Source organism: Pyrgilauda ruficollis, unplaced genomic scaffold (assembly GCF_017590135.1).
Source record: "Pyrgilauda ruficollis isolate IOZ18807 unplaced genomic scaffold, ASM1759013v1 scaffold119, whole genome shotgun sequence".
Lineage (NCBI taxonomy): Eukaryota > Metazoa > Chordata > Aves > Passeriformes > Passeridae > Pyrgilauda > Pyrgilauda ruficollis.
In genome coordinates this window covers 869,792-895,165 of record NW_024510210.1, presented here as the reverse complement: position 1 = coordinate 895,165, position 25,374 = coordinate 869,792, and the positions used below count along the sequence as shown (strand labels likewise).

The window sequence follows — 25,374 nt, the reverse complement described above, 5'->3', positions numbered from 1 at the left end:
AGTTCTTCACGTAGAGGAGACCTTCTTACTTCTCCTGAGAGCTCTGCAGCGAGCAGGCATAGTCAGAGGTGATGGGGTTGGTTCTTCCCAGACAAAGCAACCACAGAACACTGGAAAAATTAGGCCTGGTTTAGAAAAGTTCCATGCAAGCTCTGTACACCGGCGGCTCCGCTGTCTCCAAGGCATTCTCTGGTATTCCTAAATGGCTGAACTCATGAAGGGCACCTCTCTGCTGGCTCTGGTGTCCTGTGAATTGCCCTGAAACACCTGGGGAACCCTGAGAGGACCAGATTTTCCAGTTCAGGCCTTCCTTGCATCATCAGTTCACTGAGAGGGAGGACTGGGATATTCAGCTTTCAACTCTGAGTCCTTCTCAGAAAACAGAACCCATCTAAGGTTTCCAGCTGGCAAAAATAAACACGAATGCTTATGGAATGACTGCTTTTCTACGCTGTCCCAGGCAGGCTCTGCTGCTCCCTTTTCAATCTCACATGTGCTCAAGTCCCTTGGCAGTGGGGAGATCCAGCTATAAATATCTCCATCAGGACTCCCAGCAGTTGAGTTCTGCAGTCAGATCTCCCAGCAGATAAATGACTTTAACTGGTGTTGCTCAGAATACATTCCCTTCCCACTCAGCTGTTGCTGAAAAATGCTATTGATACTTTTTTAGAAAAGCCTGTTTTCAAGTGCCTGGAAGTGCCCTGAATTCAGTCATTTTCTGCCTCTCCTCTGGATGGATAACCCTGGGAAATGAATCTTGGACAAAAGCGAAATAGAGAGGCCAGTGATTAGGTTTCAGATCACTTTAACACATGCTTAAAATAAAACTTTGAAGTGACTTCCAAACTCCACAAGCTCCATCAAGTCAGAATTCTGAACTGGGCTTTACTGTTTTCACTCATCTTTGTTAAGATATTGGAGAAAAATATTCCTTGATTTTAACCCACAGCCTAAACAATCTCTTTTGATCCTTAATTATGAGCTAATAGCAACCAAGACTGTAAAGAAATTATCCTGTTTCTGCTAAAAAGTCTCTGGTTTTATCACTAAAGAACAGATCCTCAAATAAACAAAGCAGAGCACATATCATAAGGCAAATCACATTTATTAAAAATTGCCTCTACCACATGTTCCTCTACTATTTCTTCTGCTCTTCTCTCCATTTCCTCAAATTGAGAATATTTGGAATGACTTTCAGAGTCAATCTTCCAAAAAATCTTTGAATAGTCAGGAAAATACTAATGAGTTTTCAAGAATTGGCATTTTAAGGTTCATTCTACAAAGCTACATGATGGAGTGGTTCGCTTTAAATATAGATGTTCCACTAGGAGGAAGATCATGTTTTGCCATCCTGAAAAAGAGGCTTAGGGTCCATTGTAAGAACACAAGTGCTCCTCTTTACTCAAAAAAGGATTGCATGAAGGTGGATGGAATAAAACCCAGAATGAACAGTGTGGAAATTCATTTAGAGATATGAAGCTGTAACTAAATACTAAATTCTCTCGTAGCTCACAAAGCCAAATTGTCACTGCAGCCATTAATATTTAATGCTGAAATTACTATCTGCTTTGTGACAGGCCACGTGGTCATTGGCAATACTGAAATATTTAACATGAAACATGGATACTATCCACGAATTTGTTTTGTACAAACTCTCCCAGATAATCCCTAGGTCTTTGTGTTGTTTTTAAGGCCAAAGAATTTACAATCATAAAGCCATGTAAAGCACTTCAGACATTCTCTTCAAGGTAAAAGTCTTCAATACAATTCTTAAGTTGTCAAAAGTCTATAATTAATCATATTTTCTTCCATTTTAGGTATGCCAAAATTGTGCAACTACAGAAAGTATAAAATGCTCATTCTATGTGACACAGAATCTTTGAATTCAGTGCTTTGTCAAACCTATTTCATCTGTCTCAAAGCAGGGACAGCACAGTTACTGTGTCCAGTTATTCTGTAAACTCAGGAACATGAATTGTTCATAGATCCCAGACCACAGAAAGAACAACAACAACAAAAAGGCCTTTTCAAAAAGAACATATTTAGTTCAACAGGTGCTGTGCCTTGATCTTAGAGGAAACACCAAATTACCATTGGCTCCCTAAGAAAAAGGAATTCAGCAGCTGCTCTCAAAAGAGTTAATAGGGAAGGCAGTATCAGGTATGAAACATGATGCCTAAAGTTTTCCTGTTCTAGACATCTCTAAATTTTCCCACATCTTTGGTATTCACACCTAGAGCAGACGGGACAAAGAATATAAAAGTTATCATTGGTTTTAAAAAAAAAAAAAATTAATCTGAAACATCACTTGGTGACATTTCATGCCTGATAAATTCCAGAGTTTGGTGCTATGGACCTGAAGGCAGGTGAGACCAGCTGTAGTATCTATAAACAGCACAGAACTTCCTGACTTGATCAGTAATAAATCCGTGGGCTTCAAAGCTGGCCAAAGGCTGAACTCCACAGCCTTTATTTATTTATTTGGAGGTGCAGTTCAGCACATTAAGTGGCAATTCCCAAAGCTACTTGAGTTATAAGGCCAAGGGGCAATTTTCTGCAGAGGTTATTTTCCCCATGCAGGTGCAACTGATCTCTGGGTTCTGAATGTTACCCCAATAAAAACAGCACAAAGAATATCCAGCCCCTTCCTGTCCTCTGAGCTGCAATCCCAAATCCTGCTGTGTGGCAAATAGAGCAGGGACACCCACCCTGGGCCTCAGAGAGCTCTCAGGGCTGCATTAGGTTATGAAGATTGCTAATGCAGAAGGAGCACACCAGACAATCACCGGGATTTTTATCCCATAGTTTGCTTAAACCCAAATGCTGGCAGTCAAATGCTGCTGTTTGATACCACCCAGCAGGAATGAGCCTCCAGTCCTCCTTCTGACGTCCCTTTCTGTGGTTTCCCAGCCAAGCAACACAGGGCAGTGGCAAAACACACATTCAAATTATTTTCATTAGGCATATTTGTATTCTTGATTAGCCATGGCAGCTGAAATGCTTTTTGATACAATTTTCAACCACACACTGAAGTGAAGGAGAACAGCACACTTTTCTTGAAAGAAGCATACTTATCTGCTTTTAAAAACATGGAATGGCTTTTTGTATCTTCAGTTTCTAATGTGTGCCTAATCAGGATAAGTTGGGAATATTTTTGGTGCCCATTTGAGTAGAATGTTAGAAACATAGCAATTGTTGTAGTCTCTGAAGCTGCACATGCTAGAGCAGCTGTGCAGCTTCAAAGGAAGGTGCATGGACCCCAAAAATAAACAGATGTGGAATTAATCACTCACAAAAGAAAATCCCTCTCCATTTATAGCTGTTATTTAATCTGTAAGAGCTCAAAACAATAAAATCTCAAAGGAATTATTTCACCATCCACTGTTTGCTGCATACATTTCACATACAATGTTTGTTGCAATTCAAATACTGCTACTGATATTAAGCAATGTTTTATGCTTAATATGTTTTTGTGTTTCAGTTGAATACCATTAAAATACACTCCAAATCTCTGTGCTCAGTTATTAGCCTCCACTTTAGGCAGAATGCTTAGAAGAGAAGGTGGAGAATGTGCCACATCTAAGTGATTTTTTTTTAAAATGATACTCCAGCATTTCCTAGAGTAATGATCACCAAACTGCCTTTGAGGCTCCCAGGGTGAATGGATTCACTGAGATGCAGAGTTCTCATTCTTTGGAACTCACTACCTCACTATCCTGACATATGACACATATTAAGTGCCATGTTTCATAGCTCTGGGCTGGAATGAAGGAAATTTCAGCTATGGAATACACCTTCCATTTCATTTAATGAGCTGAATTTTATCAGATTTCTTCCACAGAAATTATATACATGCTTTAGAATTATTTGCATTTAAAAAAAAATTCAGGAAAGGTCTTCAAATACATAAGATTACTATCCATTTTCAAATAACAGTCACAGCATTTATGCACTACCCTCCCTCAATGCAGAGCAGTGCAGAATATTTTAAAACCAGTTATCTCAACATGCTGCACTAGAAATACTCCAAACCACACTTCCCTGTTTTCGTGGTTCTGAATGCAGACTGCCCAATTGCTTTGTCTGATGAATACTACTCTTGATACAGGTCCAATTTTACTGTGAACAACTCTGAAAATCTGGCCTTTATGCACTCAACTCATCTCTTAGCTACCATAAAGATTAGAAAAATCATTAAAATTTCTGCTGAGGCAAGCATTTGGTAAGAGCTGGCCTAAGGATACCTGAATCCAAAATCTAACACTGTAAATGCAAATTAAACATTGCCTACACCTTTAGCTTTCAAAACTGGGACGAAATTCTCATTCCTTTCTCTCACGTGGGCCCAAACAGGATTTTCCAGCCACAGAGTGAAGAATGCCAAGGAGCCAGCAGCTGACAAGCACAGACAAAAGCAGCCAAAACCTGGGGTTACAGCCAGCACTGGCAGCCCCAGCAGATCATAAACACCAAAGCAGGGGCCGCAGGCATGGTTCCATGGAAGTTGCATGCACTGACAAAGCCAGAAGGAAAAGCATTAATCCAGGAAAATTTCTGGAGCTGGGGAAGCCACAGGTAGGTTTTATCCATGAGGAACCCACCAGTCCCTGGCAGTGGCAGGTTTGGAGAAGGGGAATTTTGTGGTTTTCTTCCTTTACACCCAGTGAGTCTCTTCTGTTGAGGTCTGTCTCAGGACCTGCTCCTCACCTGGTAAACCTCAGCCTTTTGCAGTGTGGTCAGATGTTTATTCCCCATCTATCCCAAGAGGAATGTCTCCCCTTCAGAATTAAAGGCTTTCCTGCATTTCCTGCATCCTAGGACGGTAGGTCCTAGGACACAGAAATAACTTCTGCACCTAAATTAGCTTTTTACCAAACTGCTAATGGATCTTTTAATGCTAATATTATTCCCCATGTCAACCAATTTTTGAAGAAAGATGATACTTGGTCTCTCACTTAATGAATGCTTAATTTTGGTCATAGCTCTTGGGAAAAATTAAATAACAATATGCAGGATTTCTTCTTTTACTCATGAGGAACCCACCAGTCCCTGGCAGTGGCAGGTTTGGAGAAGGGGAATTTTGTGTTTTTCTTCCTTTACACCCAGTGAGTCTCTTCTGTTGAGGTCTGTCTCAGGACCTGCTCCTCACCTGGTAAACCTCAGCCTTTTGCAGTGTAGTCAGATGTTTATTCCCCACCTATCCCAAGAGGAATGTCTCCCCTTCAGAATCAAAGGCTTTTCTGCATTTATCCCCCCTGCCTGGTGTACAGGATGCTTTGGAGATCTGATAGCAAAGGCAATGCAGCACGGAAAGGGAAATGAGGATCATCCAGTCTGGATCTGCCCTTCCACAGAAAATGTCACTGTATTCTAAACTGACAGTTTAAAAGTTAGAAGTTTTGTAAATAATTATAAATTTGTTATGTGCAGCATAAAGTGAAATAAAGCAAACAAAAGAAACGACAGAAAAGGCAACTTTTTTTTGTACTTAATTTTTACTAACTCTTCTCTCCCCAAAGGACAAAATAAGGTCTTTTACCAACGTCTTCTACTCCTATATCTGCAATGCTTTAGAAATCAGTACATAAAGCAGTGATATCCTCAGCTATTATTGCTCACCACCCCCTGCAGTCCTCTAAGTATGCAGATTTCAGTTACCATGAAAATGATTTAAGCATGGAAATACTTGACCCAACCCTGTTTGCAGACAAAATGGAAAAGCTCAAATAACAACTCACCAGGTTCTCCTCGAACCACTCCCTCAGACACAGTGCCGTGGCCCCTGGGATTTGGTTTCTCAGAGCTTCTTTCTCCTGAGGGTCCTCCAGCATCTCCAGGGCCATCTTCAGATCTTCCAGGAGGTGCAAAATTTGAAATGTGCCCAGGTACACCGATGGAGCAGGTGACACAATATCATAACCACCATTAGCATATTCTGTGGCTGACTTTGTGCCTAAAGAAAAACAAAGTGAGGAGAGACAATAATGTCATATAATTGCTCTGTAGGTGGCAAATTATAGGTACTGCACACTACAATATTTGGACTTCAGACTGACGTTTCACTCCAGGCTGAAAACCTTCATCTCAGGCTCAGAAACACCTGAATTGGTCTCTAGAGAAATCATGAAATCTGGAGAACGAAAGCAAGAGGTGTGGACATGCATATCAAAAAAGAATTTTGACCTAGGTCACGTTTCCAATGTCCACAATATAAATCCCAAAGTTTATCCCAAACCACCTGTAGTTTTCCAGAGTTACCATGAGATGTCACTAACTTCTCAGCTACACCATTGAAAGTCCCCACACTGCACACTGCAAAGCAATGAATGACTGATGCAGCTCTCTGACAAGAAACTGGGATCAAAATAGATCATGTTACCAGATCTAGAAAAATAGAAATGATCATGAGCAGCTTTAGAACTCCCCCCACAGAGAACAACACCCAAAAAGTTAGCAAAAAACAGCAAATGAAACTTTTCTAGCTCTACAAATTACAGAAAGCTCTCCCAATTGCACCGTCTCTCTCCTGCCAGTCCTCCAACACCAATACTATTTTTCTCAAAAAGAACAGGCACAAAAAACCATAACTCACTTATGGAAGTATTATAAATAATACAAATTCTAAGATCTCCAAAACTTACTGTTTTAGTACCCTGAGATGCACACTAAAGCTCTCTATTCTCAGTACTGAATTTCAGACTTTGATTTCATTTAACATGCCTTTGTGTCTTTAAGAAGCAGTCAGGTAGAAACTTTCTATTTACTCTACTTTTAAAACTTGTTATTTACAATTCATTGCCTCATGTATATAATAGAGCATACACATGTCTTCATTCATGTTCTCTCTGGCATAAAAAAGTAACAATTTCCCTTCCTATTTGACATAATGGGAGATTTTTTTTAAGGTTTTTTATCATTCCCATTGCACTGGCTCTACATAACATTTAGTATTCATTAGAAAACTACATACTTGATGTACACAAGGGGATTTTAATAATCTCTTCTATTATTCTTTTTACTCATGTGTTTAACATAGTTTATGTGTTAGCAACAAAGGGAACAAAAATCTTTGAAAATGACCTGCTACGTTTATTTTTCCCCTGAGCAGATGTATCTAACGTGATGTAAAAATGTATAAGGAATTCAGATTTTCTTCTTGAATGCACAGTACCTCACATTAATCAGTGTTAGTCTGCCTGCTGTGGTCATTTGTCTACCATGGTCTGGGCATTGCAAACATGTTTGGACCCAGTGTTTCATTTTACCTGCACCTGATACACATCACGTGAATACACCAACACTGGAGGTCCCAGGACACAGAAATAACTTCTGCACCTAAAGTAGGTTTTAACCAAACTGCTCATTGATCATTTAGTGCTAACATTATTCCCAGTTTTTGAACAAAGACAATACTTGGTCTCTCATTTAATGAATCCTTAATTTTACTCACAGCATTTGGGAAAATTTAAATAATATTAACCAGGTTTTCTTCAAAAACTCTTTCAACCACCCAAAGTAGTCTGTCATGTTTTTGCAAAAATTTGTGTGGTTTGAATTCTACCATATGATCCATGTGGGGAGTTTAACTGTTTTAAATAAAGAAAAGCCCTCCCTGGACATTTTGCAAGGCTCTGTAGCAGGATTTTTCTTTTTTTATTTTGGTAAAGCAACAGTCATTTTCGCTACTGAAGCATTTCATATTACCTTAATCTCTTTCAGACTCAGAATATTCTGTTTGATCCTGTTGACCTCTGCTGCTTGTGAGTTTATTTTAATACCTCCAGTGCAAGATCTCATCTTAATTTCTGGCCAAGACCATGTCCAAGATAAAGTTTCCTCAATATCCGGTGCTCCAAGGCTGCCACAGGAGACAACCTCACCCCGTGAACCACCCTTGGCTTCCTGAATTACTTCCTTTTGAGGGGAGGATCAACTGACTGCTCTGCAGGGCTTGTGCTCTCTAACCCCTAAATGACATTTTCTTACGTATTTCTATGCTCTCAGCTACTCAGGCCAGCTTGTTTCTGTATCTCCTAATGCAGATTAATATTAAACAATTAAACTAAAAATAGCAGATTTACAAATTGAGTAAGGGGCCATTTGGATCATATAACCAATGACATCTTTTCATTCAGCCAGAGAGGTTTATTACATCCTGAGAGATTCACACACAACTATGACACTGACTCCTTAAGCAGCATTGATTCTATGATAATTGTGCTATTTCTCACTCTTTGGAAAACTCCATGCCAATACTGTCTTTCTGCTTAGCAAGCATTTTTCACCCTAGAAAATCAGACAGGATTCAAAGCTGTTTCATACTCAGCCGTGGTGGCTATTATCCCTTCAATGAACTGGCAATTTAAAATATTTATGGAATGGAAAAAAACTGAAATGGAGCATTCTGCTATAGGTTTTTTCATGTTATTTTTATGGATATTTTTTATTTATAGATAAGAGAAAAAACCAAACAAAATTCCACACAATCCAAACAAAACCACATAAACTTACAGGCCCACAACAGATACTTCAGGTGTGGGAAAAAAACCCCAAAACAACCCAAAATAATCAAACAAGCTAAATACAATTTAAAACAGTTGTTCAGGGGTTCAGTTAATTGTCCTAGGTAGATAGTTTATATAGTCAAATAAACATCTCCATCAAGTGTACCACTGTGACTTTCTCCAGGACAGTATTGGTGACACCTTTGCTCACCAGCCCAAGTGACTCACTGTGCATCATCTCTTGTCTCCATCCCTGCATTGTCAGGACTGGAACACTCCTGGCAACATCTGCCTTCCACAGCAAACAATCCCAGGTGATGCAGGAAAATCCAGTGTCAGTGATATTCACACATTCCATCGTGCCTTTATTTGATTTGCCTCTACCAAAACACCAGGGAGAACAGCATGTACACACATGGACTGTCACCTTTAAGGAACTGATTCTATAAAGGATAAAATTCTAAAGTGCTGGAGCACAGGCAGAGCCAGCCAGGAATTCTGTGATTTCCTGAGGCTGGGCATGCTCCATAGGCATCCTTGAGTTATCCCAGGCTCTTCAAGTGACAGTGCAGGCTGGCAGAATTCTCTGCATCCTCACATTTTGCAAAATACTGAATTACTTTAAAACTGGTTTGCTATGTATTGCTAACGTGGTCCCTTTCCTTCTCCTAGCTGCAATGAAAAATGGAGAACTCCTTCAAATGCAACAAATAATGCACTTTGTACTAGGGACAGAAATGCAGAAATACAGAGCCCAACTCAGCACTTTAATTCAGAAAACTTCCTGATTTACTGCTGAAATTCAAATGAATCACAGGCTTGCTTCTCTTATTTGCTTTCCATGTAGTTTCATATTAAGTAGGATTGCACTGCTCACCAGAAGAACACCCCCTGGAAAACAGAAGTGTGTAGGAGTAAATAATTGTATTTCTTGGCCTTGCTTTAAACCTTGACACCATTGTGCTGCAAAATTTTAGCACCAGACAGTAAGAATTAGGATTAATCTTGCAGATTAATGGAAATAAAACTAAAAAAAAAAAAAAAAAAGAGAGAGATGCCACACAACATTATTTGTTACCAGCACTCTCCACCATTAACAGCTGTCTATATCTGTGTAGCTTTATTATAAATAACTGAAGAGGGGAAGAATGCAGTTCACACATCAGAATTTTAACAACACTCAGGAAAAATAAGTACAGTTTTGAACTCTTGCAAAAGAACTAATTTTTTTTCTTGAGCAAGTCACAGTCTTCCTGTACCTCACTTCTTTTTCCAGGGGTAAACAGGACACAGGGGAATCTTTTGTCATGAAGTTTATATAATACCTAACACCATGGTTTCCTAGTGTACTCCTGGAACACAATTATTCATCATGAATGTACACTTTAGAAGAGCAGGGGAAAAAAAAAGAAAGTAAGGGAGAAAAAATGTTGAAACTGTAGCTCCCTCCTGGCCTCCCCAAACAGTCGGTGAGTGAAGGAGGTTAAAGGCAGCTGCACATGTAGGCAGGAAGAATAAAATAAGTAATAAAACAAGCAAAACAACTTTTAAGTTACACATTTCTTCCACTCTGACCATGCAAGCACATTTTTTCTCTCAGAGTTCCTTGCAATTAACAGAATGGCTTCAAAGAAACATTCTTTTGGGCAAATACATAACCTATTCAGAAAGCAGCACTGCCAGTAGCCTGCAAAAATAAGTTACTAGGCACAAGTAAAGAAAGAGGCAAACGCCCTGCCAGGTTGAAAACCCCCTCTCCTCAGCCCATTGTTGTGTGCATTCATCCATCACACAGCTTCCATCTCTCCTAGCAGTAGATGTTGTGTTTGATCTCTCACTTTCCCTTGCATCTTAACTTCTGATCCCCTGCCTTCATCCTTTTCATCCCAATTTTTTCACTCTCAAACTGGCTGAGTTTTGAAAAAAATTCCAGGTAATGTACAACTCAACCATCAGGGGTTAAAAAGAGACTTTCCTAAGATTGCTGGCTCCTTTAGATCACAAATCAGCAAAAAACAACAAAAGCCCCCCAGCAAACACCAAACCCCACATCTATGCTGGGTAAGGATGACTTTCTAGAAAGCTGAAAATATTCATGAGCAACAATATTGACATCTGGCCAACAGGGTTTAGAATAAAGTTATAAACATACCTTTCCTCTGGCTTTTCAGTCAATCATTACACTGCTAGAGAACATTTTTACCTGAATTTTTACTCAGTGAGCATCTAGGTTGTCCAAGTTCTTCCTCTCTCCTTCAAGATTACACAGTGCAATTTTCTTTGAAGCACAGTTTTCTTTTTCTCATGAAGACAGCCTTGAAAATGTGAATTTATGTAAACCAGCTGTAAGGGCTGGACAGGACATATTTCAGCCTCCTGGTTCCTAAGCCTCCTGCAGAATCAGTGAAGAGGGAGCTCACACAAGCCTTTCTTCCCATGCTGTGATGCAGAATACATAACAAACTGTGTGTTTTGAATCACAGCTCGTATTAACTTCTCCTCAAATCTCTGCTTTTAGATCTTTAACTACAGGGAAAAGTAACTATTAAGCTGGATTAGCAGGAAGCCCTAGGAAAAAATTTCCAAGCCTAAAAACACTAATGACCACATTCAGATGAGAGCCTCACGCAGCTCAGATGATTTTCAGCTGAGCTCTGCCTACAATCACACATGGCATCTTTGAGACAATTTCCAAGAACTGTCTATAATTTCTTATGCAAATTATAGGTGCAATTACTCAGACTTCTTTCCTTCATGCTTCTAGACGCTGAGCTGTGATGTGCAGCACTTTTAGGGACTGCACACACAGCTACAACAAAAAAAGTCTCTCCTATCCAGAAACACAAGCTAAGCAGCCTGGTGAAAAAAAAGGAGGATGGATTATGCAGCTGTAATTGAGGTTTGAGGCTAAGTCTCCATTGCACAGGAAAAACAGGATCAACACATTTATTAAAGAAAAAAAAATACTTGCAAGAATTTTCTCTTTTTAAAAAAAAATTACACATAAAAAAGGAGTGTATTTAGGGGCAGTGAAATCAGTAGTTTAAGTAAAACAGCATTTCTAGCACAAAATCTGTAATTGTTTGTAATAAGCAGTAGTAAGACCATTCAGTTTGTGAGGGAGTGAAGGAAACTTGTTTCATTAAGATTACAGAGTTTTCACTTTTAAAGAGACTCTCAAATTAATTTCATTAACTTAAAGAAGTGGACAAGATACAATTTTGAATTTAATGATACCAAACCTCCTTAAATTTCAATCTTAGAAATCTGTCCACTTGCCTGTTAAAGAACTGACTCACTCCTGCACTGAAGAACAGATCACATCATACAAACTACAAAAGAACCTTTGTGTCTCAGATTTTCAATCCTGTGGGGCTTTGGCCATCATGGCTTAACTGCCTTTCTTTGCCACATGTTGTGTCTGCAGCTATTTATGTTTCTGCTTCTTTTCAGTCCTTCCCCAAAACTCAGTAAAACAGCATTGATGTGTGGAGTTTATCTGCAACGTATTACTGCACTTTGGTAAGTTGGTGTAAGTGTCCAGGACACGACAGTATTTCTGCTGTTTTATACTAAAAAAAAACCTATCTCGTGTCAGAAATAAAAAAAAAAAAAAGTAGCATATTTAAACTGTAAGTATTTTTCCATTTTGAATTAGATTTAACTCCCATGTTTAAGAAAACTTCTGTTGCTTTGCTGGAAAGGCAGAAACACTTGCAAGGGAAGTCAAAGACCAAACAGATCAGTAAATCAGTTTGACTTGGACCACTTTGCCTTACAGCAAACAATTTTAAACACCTATTTTTTAGATAATAATTAAGTATTTATAGGAAAGATGCTCTCAGTGCTTTCAACTCTCTAAGTTCTGCAGTTCTGCCCTATTTGCAGAGGGAATCCATCAGTCCTGCAAGCAATATTGAGAGGCTCCCCTCTCCATCACGACAGTATTTCTGCTGTTTTATACTTAAAAAAACCTATCTCTTGTCAGAAATAAAAAAAAAAATTAAGTAGCGTATTTAAACTGTAAGTATTTTTCCATTTTGAATTAGATTTAACTCCCATGTTTAAGAAAACTTCTGTTGCTTTGCTGGAAAGGCAGAAACACTTGCAAGGGAAGTCAAAGACCAAACAGATCAGTAAATCAGTTTGACTTGGACCACTTTGCCTTACAGCAAACAATTTTAAACACCTATTTTTTAGATAATAATTAAGTATTTATAGGAAAGACGCTCTCAGTGCTTTCAACTCTCTAAGTTCTGCAGTTCTGCCCTATTTGCAGAGGGAATCCATCAGTCCTGCAAGCAATATTGAGAGGCTCCCCTCTCCATCCTGTGCTCGGAGCCCCATGATTTTGAAAGTGAGAAGGGGAAGCATGTTTGGGGACAGCTGTAGTGACCTCTTGCAAAGTGAAGCACTCAAAACTGAGGAAATTCCAAAGGTCAGGTTGCTCTGGCAACCCTGGGGAAGGGATGAGTAGCCAGTGCTGCACAGACACAAATCAGCATGCAAGGTGCCCTGATTTTCACATGCTTTCAAACCAAAAATGCACCTGGACACTTATGCAAAGTCTTAACCTGAAGGCTACAGCACAGTAAAAGTCTTAATAAACAGCTGATTATAGTAACAAATGGCTGTAATAGTTATTCAAGTGTGTACATTCGTTTTAGGTGTTGTTAACAAAATTAAAGGCAAGGCCACAGAGACTGGCATGAAAAATGATGAACTGAGTAAGTAGAAAAACAATGAACTGCTCTATTTTAAAATGTTTAAAATATTTTAAATTGCTATAAATAGGTTATTGTTGATATCTGAGGAATTAACTGATCAGCTTTTCTGAAGTCAAGTATCTGAAAATAAATGTCAGCAACTTAAATTTTAAGTGGTAAAAAATAAAACCCCACAAATGATAAACTGTAAATATTGTGTTCAGCTTTTTTATTTCCTCCTTTAATACCCTGGATAGTTAGAGGTCACACACAATTCTGATCTTTCCCTTCCCCTCAAGCCCTCCTCATTCTTGACACACAGTTTTCTGGAAGTGTTATGACAGGAAGATGTGTATTCCTCTATCAAAGACCACGTTTCAAGTAATTTTCTATGTAATTTTCTTTTTCATATCTCTATTGCTGTAAGATCTGTGCATAAACACACTGTAGTTAATGGTTATAAAGCCATAATATTATAACTTCACAAATTCTCACCTTACTTAATGCATAGCAGAAACAAGATACACAAGTGCTCTAGGTATATTATTTCTTTTGTTCAGAAGGAGTAGCCTAAATCATTGATTGAAAAATAACAGAAAAAAAAGGGAATGCACTAACCATAACTGAAGCACAGTCTTTTAACACAACTGTAATTTATTTAGGAAATGCAAAAAAACCATTGCCACTGTTGTTGTCCACTTACTCTGATCTACAATGATGGAAATTGCTTAGTATTTAAATTATTCTGTTTCACTCATAATTATTTTAAATAGTCAGTTCAGTGCTCTGAAGTGAAATTCTACAAAGATTCCTATTAAAATTATAAACTTATATACCTTTACTATAGAAACCAAACTTTGAAAGTATTGTAAACCTTGAATAGGATTTAAGTGATAAAAACATAAAACTGTCTGGAAGAGTACAAACTGAAAAGGACAAACAGAGGCTATTTTCTAGCCATTCTGCACAGTCCCAGCTGTGCCCATCAGCTGCATGTCAGGCAGCATGGGCTCCAAATGAGACCCACCAGCTCCTCCCCAGCACACAAAAATAGGATTAAGCGCTCTCTGTCTGCTCTGGACAATTTCAATCCCTCAAGAAGCAGAACAGAGGTGTCCATCCTCCTCAGTTCAAGTGCTCTGAGACTGAATGAATGCTGTGATGACACGTGGCTACACAGGGATGAAGGATGAGGTCACCAGGAAATATTGTGATTTCCTTTTATTTGTCTAGGAACTCAGTGAAAACTTTGTTCCACAGAACCTAAAGCCCATCCAAAGGAGTTCAAGTGAGCGGCAGTACTCTTTTTTTGTTTAGAAACCAAGTTCTAATCACTTATTAGAGGTGATTTAATAACCCCCACAAACAGATCCTCCTTCAAACTCTGGCTGGTAAATCCCATGAGGAAAATGCATTAAGCTTGCACTAAAAGCCTGTTTATCTCTGCAGTACAATTTCCTCTGGAGGCCCCTTTTCCAGCGAGGCTGTGGGCAGGGGCTGGGTTTCTAACACAGCAGCCAAAGCCATAACACCAACATTCTGCCAGCTCAGGAGAAGGGAATTCACACATGAATCACATGAATACTCCTTACACAACTTTTAAATTGTATTTACTTTTTAATCTTTCTGCGCTAATACTGAAGCATTGATACAGACCCATGTGATAACACAATTAACTTTCTCATTATTTTCTTGTGAGCAATAATTGCAGGAGCTCTGGTTAAAAGGAAACTCAGTAATTACACTGATGACTTGGTGAATTTGAAGAGACTCTGCAGCAAACTATATTGTGATGGGAGTTTTTAGAACTTAGAATTAATGGTCATTAATCACAAAAGGAAATAATGGATTTACAAATTGATGACAGCAAGAAGCAGTTTGATATAAAATATTTGTAAAATAAAAACTGTATTAATTTGTTATGATATACTGCAAAGAAAAATAACCAAAATCTACAGTCCTATAAAGAAGCACATCTTAATAAATGGGTACAAGCTGAATAAAAGAAGAAGTAATGACTTGGTTAAAGCTCAGAGGGAAACAATGCCAAAGTCACGCACCTTAAATGAAGAACGAGTAGATGGATCTGATATATGGTGCTTTTTTTGAGAGGAAGCCTCTGTTTGGAGTGCAAGTCGCTCCAGCTAATGGCTAAGTGATGTGCATTGACAATCACATTAGCCCTTTTTGCTATTTTAGTCAAATAAGGCTAATCATTTAGCGTGCCTAATTTATATAGCTCTGAGGGCGGGTTATCAGTACAGATGTACCGAGGCATAAAAGACTTGGGAACACTGACCTATCTGTCAAATTTGATCAGGCCCAGTGAAATTCAATTTGTTAATCTTGCCTCACAATCCTCCCCTCATGCAGTCTGAGCACTAATAGGTTTTGTGCTGCACTGAGAATGAGCACAGGCTGCAGTGGGACTGCTTGGTTGGATTAATCAGAATCCTGCAGGAGAGATGCCACCTCTTGGAGCAAGGGCCAGGACTTCTTGGAAATTGGAAGGCTAAAAGTGCAAATCTGTAAATACTTGTGATATATATTTGCATACATACCCAGTTCTTACCCTAAATGGCCACAATCCAATATTTTATTGATAATGAAGCAAACAAAAGAAATGAGGGCTGATTAAAGAGACAGGATGCTCTCTTTTTGTACATGTATATGTACCTTGATACTCAAGCTTCAAAAGTTGAACAATGTCAGATATTCATCTCTGGACTTCTCAGTTCTCTAAAATGGGAGTAATGCTAACTTTGTTCCTACAGACCAAGAGAAGTGTGTGGCTCTCCCAGCACTCACTCAGGCCTCATTGCAAAAGAAAATGTCTTTTTTATCAGCTGTGTTTACCTAAGTAAACTTAGGTCTTTGAATCCTGGAGATGTCCACAGAATCTGGATACAGTGAATCGAAATAGCACAAGCTCTTAAAAACTGATCTTTTGCTGTTTCCTGTCAGCTCTAAGAGCAGCTACATATGTACAGATGATTTTTTCCCATATTTGAAGCTCTACCTGGATGGGATGTTTGACAACAAACCCAGATGTTTTCTGCATCAAAAATAATATTCAAGTCATTTTGGCTTGGCAATTTGACCTTATCAATATGACAGCTGAACTTATTTTTAAAGTGAGCTTGGAGAATCATTATCTGGACATGATTTCCCAATTCTCCACTGATTTGAGTCTTATCAGCTGTTGCAGACTCTGGGATGACAGGCAGTGTTTTAATGCTTGATAATTATCTACTTTCACATGTATTATTGTGTATATTATTTGAATAATTCCTAATTGCGTTAGCTTCTTCTTTACTACATGTATTGTTTTGCTCTGATTTTTCTTCAGGCTTGTAACTAAAAGATGTTAGAAATAACTCGTGTTGTTCTCAGTCCTGGTTTGTTTCAGTACAGTATTACAGTCATCCTTCCAAAGGGGTTTTCTACCTTATTTTTTCTCTCACTACCATACAGGACAAAAGACCATTCCTGTTTTCCAGTCCCTGCCCAAATTGCATACAGAAGCTTACTGGATTGAATTAGGGAGAATCAAACTCGAATAATCATTCTGTTCCTCAGTTTCAGATAAATTGGGATAACAGCTGTATCCAAGTATAGACTCCAGCAGATCTACTTGGTCCTTCAATCAGGCCAGAACATTCAAGAAATTGTTCTGGAACACACAGAACATTGGCTAGAGGAGAATGAAAACAGACTTAACCTGTCTTAAAAGGTTTTATCTATTTCTGGCAAAGGAAGATAATAAAGAAACAAGGTAAACAACCTTTCCAAACAACTGACTTTTTCCTAAGTATGGAAATAAATCAATATGTTTCTTTATTAGTACAGGTAGATATAACACTGAAAGCATGTGGGAAGCATTCAATTAACATCCATGAGGCTTGACAGATGCACTGTCTGGGAAATATTTTGTTTCTTCCCCCATTAGGTATCTTTATATAAGCCTGTTTTCAATGTTATGCTGCCTATCAGGGGACATCAGACTGAAAATATAAGTAATGCAAAGTCACAAAGTCAGCTCTCCTGGAGAGGTTGCTCATGACCACTGTGGAAATAAACTCCATGTGCCACTGGAGTTTATTTATGCCTGAATCTTTTTACTTTAGGGCTTGGTCACCAGCACAGAACAGCTGTGATCAGCTGATTTCCAGGGAATAGTTCTTCCAACGTCTGCTTTGCTTCTCTCCATTAGTGTTCTACACCACCAAGACAGCAAAGTGATGGGGGTAAAAGTGATGTCGTTTGAAAGCCTGGAAAAATTTAATTTTATTCCTTACTTATCAAGATTAAACCCTGAAATGGTATGGTACAAACAAACAATCTGAAAAAGGAGCAGAGAAAAGATTAAAATCAACCAACCAACCAAAATAAAAGCTGTCTTCTGGCCTCAATTACTTTTCTGACACGAAATTTAGGAAAAAAAAATTCTTAGGCTGTCATATATTGCTATTTAATCAGTTATGCCCCACATTAGGAGGCTATCTTTCTATGAAAAACATGAAAAAACACCCAGCACTAAACACCAATTGTCATAGCCAGGACTCGCCTCACAACTGATAGCTCCTGGGAAAAAAATAAGCCTCTAATCTGAAAACAAATATAAATAGAGTGACTCTTTTTTCATTTTCTTGCCTTTTCTGCAGAGTGGAACCACCACTGCATCCATGATATCCCCAATGTTTGCAGAGCTGTATAAATCACCACAGAAGGGAGACACTGAGTTCCATTTGTGTGCAGGTGATTTCTGAGCACAGCTGCCGTGGCATCCCAGTGGCTAAAAAGTATTACAGTTCCCTAATTTATGAATTATGGTTTGGGACTTGCTTTTCTTATTCTCCCCTTACACATCTGAGGGAAGTTCAGTGCTTCCCTATCTATGGTGTTTCGCTAGGTGTGCAAAAATAAAATCCCAGTTAACTTCCATTGGTTAAAATCTTGTTAGAATAAGGTTCTGCAGAATTTTTTTTCATCAGTGTGAAAAGTCATTTCAGTAATATCTATCCCATATTCATATTTACAGTTCTGTGTATCTCAAGTCTGCTAAAGCTTGTGCATTTAGAATAAAGGGAAGACTTGTATGAGGATGCAAAAAACCAAACAAACCAATCCCTAGTGATTGTTTAAACTAAAAATCTGGATGGTGATCTATCCTGATGGTGGCATTTAACGCCCCATATCAGTCTCTGGACAGAAAGCTTTCCCAGAAGAGGAGGAAGAAGATCAAGGAGCAGCACAACTACAGCAACAAGAGGCTGATGCCATTGACTCCATCACCAGGGAAGAAGGCTCAGCTTGGGTGTCACTATTCAGATTTATAAAGCTTTAGTGAATTCTTTCTCATTGTGCACAAGTGAGATCATGGCCCTACCCTGACACTCCTTTAAGGAGCTCCTGCTGCGAGGTGTGTGAGCACAAACCCCAGGGCATAACAAAAGTTATGTATATTTTTATGTGTACACACATTTTTATATATCTGTATGTGCATGTGTTTGATGCAGTTATAAATTATCCAGCTAGCCAGAAGACTTGGTGAGTGAAAACTTTTTTAAAACCACATTAAAATACTAAACTAACATGTGAAATATGGAATGTTACCACAAGGCTGAGGATGTGTTTAAGATACCATAGAGCATTAAAGCAAAGTAAATCTCTCTTACTTCAATATTCACCTGTCTGAGGGGAAATTGTAGGATTTGTTTTACTTCCTTTATTTTACTTTCAGCTTTCTCCACATGGCTATTAAACCAGAGTGTTAATGGTGAAATCTGCATGTCAGAGAACCTAATAAATTGAGAATTGTTAAAAGGCAAACCAGACACAGTTAAGTCTCAAGATGGTGTGGTGTAAAATAATGCATTGTTGTACCTGCAATGATGTCATCCATTTGCTCCAAAGCTGCTTCCAGCATATGACTGGCATCAGAAGCCATCCTCTGGGATTTCTTCAGATCTTTACTCCCTCTACTGAAAAGACAGAATAAACCACACATATTACACTAAATAGCCTGATGGCAAAATGCGTTTCACTGTCACATTATGCATTAGGCTACACAAACAAAATCCATGCTACAGCTTAGTAATGCAGCCTAGTGATACAAAAATGCAGCCCAGTAATAAGAAAACTAAAAAACCTGTTCCTGTTCTTGGTAGACGACTTGGGAGTTCTGATTCATTTTTTTTAAAAAGAGATTTTACTAAAACAGTCAAATGCAAATAAAAAAATCCCAAAAAACTTCGAATACTGGAAGCCCAAGACTCTTCTGCTCCTCATCCTTAACAATGGTTTCCTAGATTCAAAGATCAGAGCATTTCAGCCTTTTCCTCTGTGGGGAAAAAAAAGAGGATTGATTAAGGTTCAATGGAGGAATGAAGACATGGGGCAGAACATGCCTTGCCTATAAGCAGAAATCTGTAGGAGGCCTGCTTTTTGATTTTTGCCTTAAGAGTAAAGAAAATTCTGAAATAGTTTTTACTCCTCCTTCCTATATCCCCGTTCAGTCTTTTCACCACCTCTTTCATGACACCAAAAATCCCATTTTTTCTGTTCAAATAAGCAAAATGCCCCAGGTATGAGTTCTCTGAAGTTACTGCTGCTACTTTAAAACAAGATTAAATACATTCATGTTACCATCTGACATTGGGGATAACAAAAAAAGAGAAAAATCTTCCAGAATGAGTCCCTGCTTGTGAGTTGGTGCTGCTGGACTCTAAGTCAAGCAGCAGCTGCTGCTGCCAACAGATGACATTTCAAAGGGGAGAAGAATTTATGCAGTCCATTTCACTGCCAGTGAAAAAATCCCCTCTGGAATAAGGCCCTTTTGCACATCACTTCACCACAGAAGCACGAGAGCAGTGCCCACGCAGGGAGGAAACGGGGATGGCTCTTGGCTCACAGGGCTCCAACACAGCTCACAGCACCCACAGAGCCCACAAAGGCTCACAGTATTTTCATTTCTGCTCCATGAAGGCTGCAATTCAGTCTTTCAGCATTCAGCCTTCTTTTACAGTGAGTTGTAAGAGCTGTGGTATAAAACTGTTTAATTTTAGCAGCTAGCACCAGACACCTGTCTGACAATGGACAGAGAAATCCTTCAGATAACTCAGGTTGTGAGTAGGTGTAAATGCAAACCTATGATTCCAATGCTTCTGAAATGCCACAAATATGTGTTTGTCATGGGATCACTTGTGCTAAGAATTCAAGTAGTTTGAATTGAAATAAATACTACAATGAAAATTTGTACCATCCAACCGAAATTTTCTTCTCTTGAAAACTAAGAATCCTGAGACATGGGTTTTTCTCCATGGTGCTAGAGACACGTACACAAAGAAAGCTCATTTATAGAGAGCCTCTGTGTTATCAGCATCCTATGTTGATTCCAGTTAATGTTGATAACCCCAGGATCCAGAGAGACAGATGCAGGAATGAGTCAGGAACTGCAACATTCTCATTTGAACTCTGCCATTTATAGCTTGTCACAGTGGGTAAGCCACAATTTAACTTCAGATCACATTGATGTGAAGAGCAACGTGAAAATGCCTCATCCTCACTGTCACCCAAGGCTCAGATTAATGGAAATGAATCAGTGGTTTTGGTCCCTCCGTTTTTTTTTGTCAAAATAATCTTTTAAGTACAAGCAATGCTAAATTTAACCAAAGTACTTGTCACCCAAATATTTCGTTTAATGGCACTGGAAATAACATAAATTGTGCTCAGAATAATCTGGAAAGTCATTAAGTCAGCTGATATAAACCTAAAATTTCAGAGTGCTTTCTTTCACACTTGAACTTTCCAGACACTCCCCCTGATCCTGCTGCTTCCATTTGCTGGTTTTTGGGAGACTTCCATCTTCTGTTGCCACATCACAGGTCACCAAAGACATCTCAGCTGCAATGATCCTCCTTCCTTGCAGTATTTCCTCTAGTTCAAAGCAGCCATACCACGGGGAATAATCACCTCAGTGGCAGGAAATCCACCTACAGGTGACAAACAGGTGCCAGAGGGGCACCAAGGCTCCCCCGGGAATGCATGGCCACCAGCTGTGTAGGGAAATCAGAGCAGCAGATTCCTGGCTCAGAGTTAGAAGGTAGAAAAAGAGTGAAAAACTCTAAATATAGCATAGAGTTTCTAATTCTAGGTTGCACTCCATGCTTTTATTTGTGATGAAAGCCACTGGAGCAGCACACGGCTGTTCCAACAAGAAATGCAGGACTACTATTTCTTGTTAACATCTGATATAGTATTTCATCATTTGTGGTGACAAAGGCTTAGAAAATGCTGATACACTGCATTACAAACTTGAAAATTCACTGATGGAAAAACCTCCAGTCAAAGCCTTGGCAAAACCCAGCAAGTTTTCTGAAAAACTCCACCAGAAGTGAATCTTCCATCTCCTCCCTGCCTCCACAGTCAGCCCATTTTCTCACCTGTAGCCACGGAGTATTTGCTGCCTAACTGCATTAAGCTATAGAAAACCTGCTGATCAAACAAGGATTTATTAATAAAAGCAATGTTCTTTGCTCCAGAGAGATAATGTAATATTACTTGCTTGACATCTTTTTCTAGACAGACCTGTTGCGTGTGCTCCAGGCAAGTCTCACTTTCCCAGACACTCCCTCCTTACACTTTGGCTGCTCTGAGCAGTATTATGAAAAGGGCTTGTTACATCTCCTACCATTTCTGATCTAATTTGATAGAAATATCTTCAACTGTGGATTCTTTTAAAAACACTATTTAATAACAAGACACTTGTAGCAGCCCCTCAAACAGGATTCATCTATTTGCTGGTATTTTAATTACAAATCTTTTTTACAGTTTTCATTCCTGAATGACATCAATACATGCAGGACACCATGACTTATTTGCTTATGTAAATATATACATATATTTTAAAAAAAAAGTTTTACAGCTTTAGTAAGGATTGAACAAAAGTTACATCTCACACTACAGTACAAGCTTCAATGGGATCCTCTCCAGCCAGAAATCCTGTTTATCTGACAGCTGGGTGAGCTGGGCTTGCTCAGCCTGGAGGAGAGAAAGCTTCAGGGAGGCTTCCAGCAGTTTCCCAGTGCCCAGAGGGGTTACAGGAGAGCTGGAGAGGGACATTTCACAGGGGCAGTGGTGACACAAAGACAGGTAAGAGCCTTAAGCTGAAGGAAGGTAGGTTTGCATTCAAACAGGAGGAAATTCTTCACTGTGAGGGTGGGCAGGCCCTGGCACAGGGTGCCCAGAGCAGCTGGGGATGCCCCTGGATCCCTGGAAGTGCCCAAGGCCAGGCTGGATGGGACTCTGAGAAACCTGGGACAGCAGAAGATATCCCTGCCCAGGCAGGAGAGGTGGAGCCAGATGACTTTTGTGGTCCTTTCCAACCCAAACCATTCTATCGTTCTAGCCTAAATTTCATTTATTTCTTAATACAGACAGTACTTGCTCTATTTCCCCTTCATATGTTTCACTGGAATAGGCAGAAAGGTAAAAACCCTCTTCCTTCATTGATGACCCATTCTGTAATAAGTAAAATCAAGGCTATTTCAGAAGGGTTTTAAGAATAGCTAGACTAGGAATGAAAAAAAAAAAGTTTATTTTGAGCTGGAAGTGTAAAGTGCCCACAGGAAGGCAGAATGGGCAGCTCTAAAGAGAAATATCAATTAGCCAAAGTTGAACAAAGAGCTGATAGCAAATTGCTTCAGGTAGGTGGCAGAACTGTTAAAGTCTCTATTCAACACCTTGCTCTTGTGTGAGGGGATATGCTGAAGTACCTTGGCACTGTAAAAGCACCATATTTGTGTGTTACTGATGAAAGTCAGAGCAACAAGCATAAAGCAATGATGCTTTTACACATAATGTGCTAAATAATGTGATTTAAAATACATTGCTGAACTTACTGCACTATGAGGGGGCAAAGTCAAAGCCAAACATCTCTTTTCAAAAATAAACCCATTAAGTTTGCCAATACAAGTCTGAATTTCAATTTTTGGGGGAACCGAAGGTGAAGGAAAGAAGAAAGCTCCCTTTAAAAAATACTAGATCTGACTGATACTCGATGCTTTAAAACACAGATCACCTCACAGCAGCTCCTCCACAGGGCTGATGGATATTGAGTTACAGTTCCTACTGGTACCATAACCAAATTTCCTGACTCATGTTTGCACAAAGTCTCATCCTTACATATAAGAGCTGACGCTGACAGAATGGCATGTGCAAAGTGAGCTCTCTTCAGCTCCTCTCTGTAACACTTCCAGCAACTGCAGGAAGCCCTTCAGCCCTCAGTGTTGCTTTAAACTTTGTCCTTAAAAGCATAAAAAAGGCCTTCATCATTTAATTTTATGTTGCTATCAGATAGATGAAGTTTTCTGTGCTATATGCAGTATAAAAGAAAAATGTTATAGCTTCTGACTTTGCAAATCTTAAAACAAAAATTGCATTAATTGCTACTGTATTAAGTCCAAAAAGTCGAATTATTTTAGTTCACTTTGACATCTAACTAGTTAAAATTAAAAAAAAAAAAAAAGCAACACACTGAATAAATAGTTTGGATACAAACTTCAGCTGAACAAAACACTACCTGATAAAATACATGAGAGGAAAGTCTCTGAGCCAAAATATGAATATATCTGCTCTTAAAACAAACACATACAAAAGTCAGATTTGGTATTGCAGTTCACATCTAGTTCAGAGAGTTTTATAACTAAGAAAAGTTAGATCCTCAAAATTTCAACATTTAAAATAAACTGTGGTTTTTTTTTTTTTTTTTTTTTTTTTTTTTTTTTTTTTTTTTTTTTTTTTTTTTAATTTTCCTTCCAATCTCACTGGCCTCAAGGTCACAGCTCTGAATTTTCTTCCATGAAGGTCAACATTTCAATGAGATCTTTGAAGTTGCTTGAATCCAGCTCCAATACCTGGGAAACTGCTCAGACCACACCTTCCCTCCCCACCCCACATCATGTAGTGTAATTTCATGCTCTGCTAAATTGGAAGGTGAGGAGTTATAGTAAAAGCAAATGCAGAATTCATGCACAAATTAACTCTGCCCTAGAGTAAAGCAGATGACAAATCCTTGACACCAATGGGGAGAGATTAGGTAGATATGATAAGCAAAGTTCTCAAAGCTAGTCACTGCAAAACTCCTAAAAATTTAGACAAACTAAACAGTGCTAACACAGGGCCAGAAGATCTTATATGTCAAAGAAATGCAGGAGGTCCAATTTTCCAATCTTTTCTGTTTCTTCAGTTCCTTAGGATCACTGTAAAAATCAGCTGCCTTGCCAACCAGGAGCAAACACTGCTCAGGGAACTGGCAGAGCTGCTGGAGCCCATGGAGCCCTTGGAACACCATGGGAATCATTCAAGGTGCAGGATATTTCTGATTTTTCGAAATATGCCAAAGAATGCATCTGCAAAAGAATGCCACGATGACACAGGTGAAGGTGTGTATGTTTCCATGCAGAGTAACAGCCACAAATGTCTACAGAAATAACTCACTTTGGAGGTTTAGAAAAGTGGAGAGCTCTAAATTCTCCTTGACATGGGCAGACACTGGGATAGGTGAGGATCAGGGAAGGACTGGCACCAGGGGAGGCTGAGGTACCCCAGATGGGCTTTTCTGCAGCAGAACCTCAGAACAAAGGGCAGGGTTGGTGAGCTAGAAAACTGACTTTCTGCAATCCAAAGAGGCAACTCTCATCCACGAGACATCTAAGGTAAAAAACCTGAGGTCTGGGTTAGACTGCACAGAAAAGCAGCTTGACATAGACACAATGATGAAAAACACTTCTTATGAATATTTATTATTTCAAAACTGTCTACTCTTGGGTTACTCTGATTATAAAGCTCTCTCCTGAATTTCCCTCAGCTTTACAAACGTGACATGAAGGCTCTTGTGAAGTGTAAACTCAGCTTTAGATGTAAAGCCTAAAAATGTGTACTAAAAAGTCAACTTTTTGACTCCGCAAAATTAATTTTGATATGAGTTTTTTTCCACCTTTGAAACATTCTGTGCAGTAATTTATAAATAACACTCACTAGGCTGGTTTATTACCCAACCCACATCTGTGGATACAAATATGGTGAATTCATACTAACAGGAACTGACAGTATCAGGCACTTCTGTATAAATTGAAGCCTTCAGTAGCTATTTTGAGGAAAGT

At 39.0% G+C, this 25,374-nt stretch overlaps 1 protein-coding gene across 7 annotated transcripts in view; it reads right to left on the bottom strand.

Moving 5' to 3' along the window:
- Window positions 1-25,374, bottom strand: part of PPFIBP2 (PPFIA binding protein 2) — a 96,437-nt gene that overhangs the window by 60,599 nt on the left and 10,464 nt on the right. For all 7 annotated transcript variants that reach the window (XR_005956688.1, XM_041485560.1, XM_041485577.1 and 4 more), the window contains exons 2-3: window positions 19,097-19,194; window positions 5,739-5,953 (exon numbers count right to left, since the gene is read on the bottom strand). Coding sequence is in view for 6 of the 7 variants with exons in the window: in XM_041485560.1 (XP_041341494.1) it covers window positions 5,739-5,953; window positions 19,097-19,160 (279 nt within the window). In the remaining variant the exon portion in view is untranslated. The remainder of the gene's footprint in view (window positions 1-5,738; window positions 5,954-19,096; window positions 19,195-25,374) is intronic.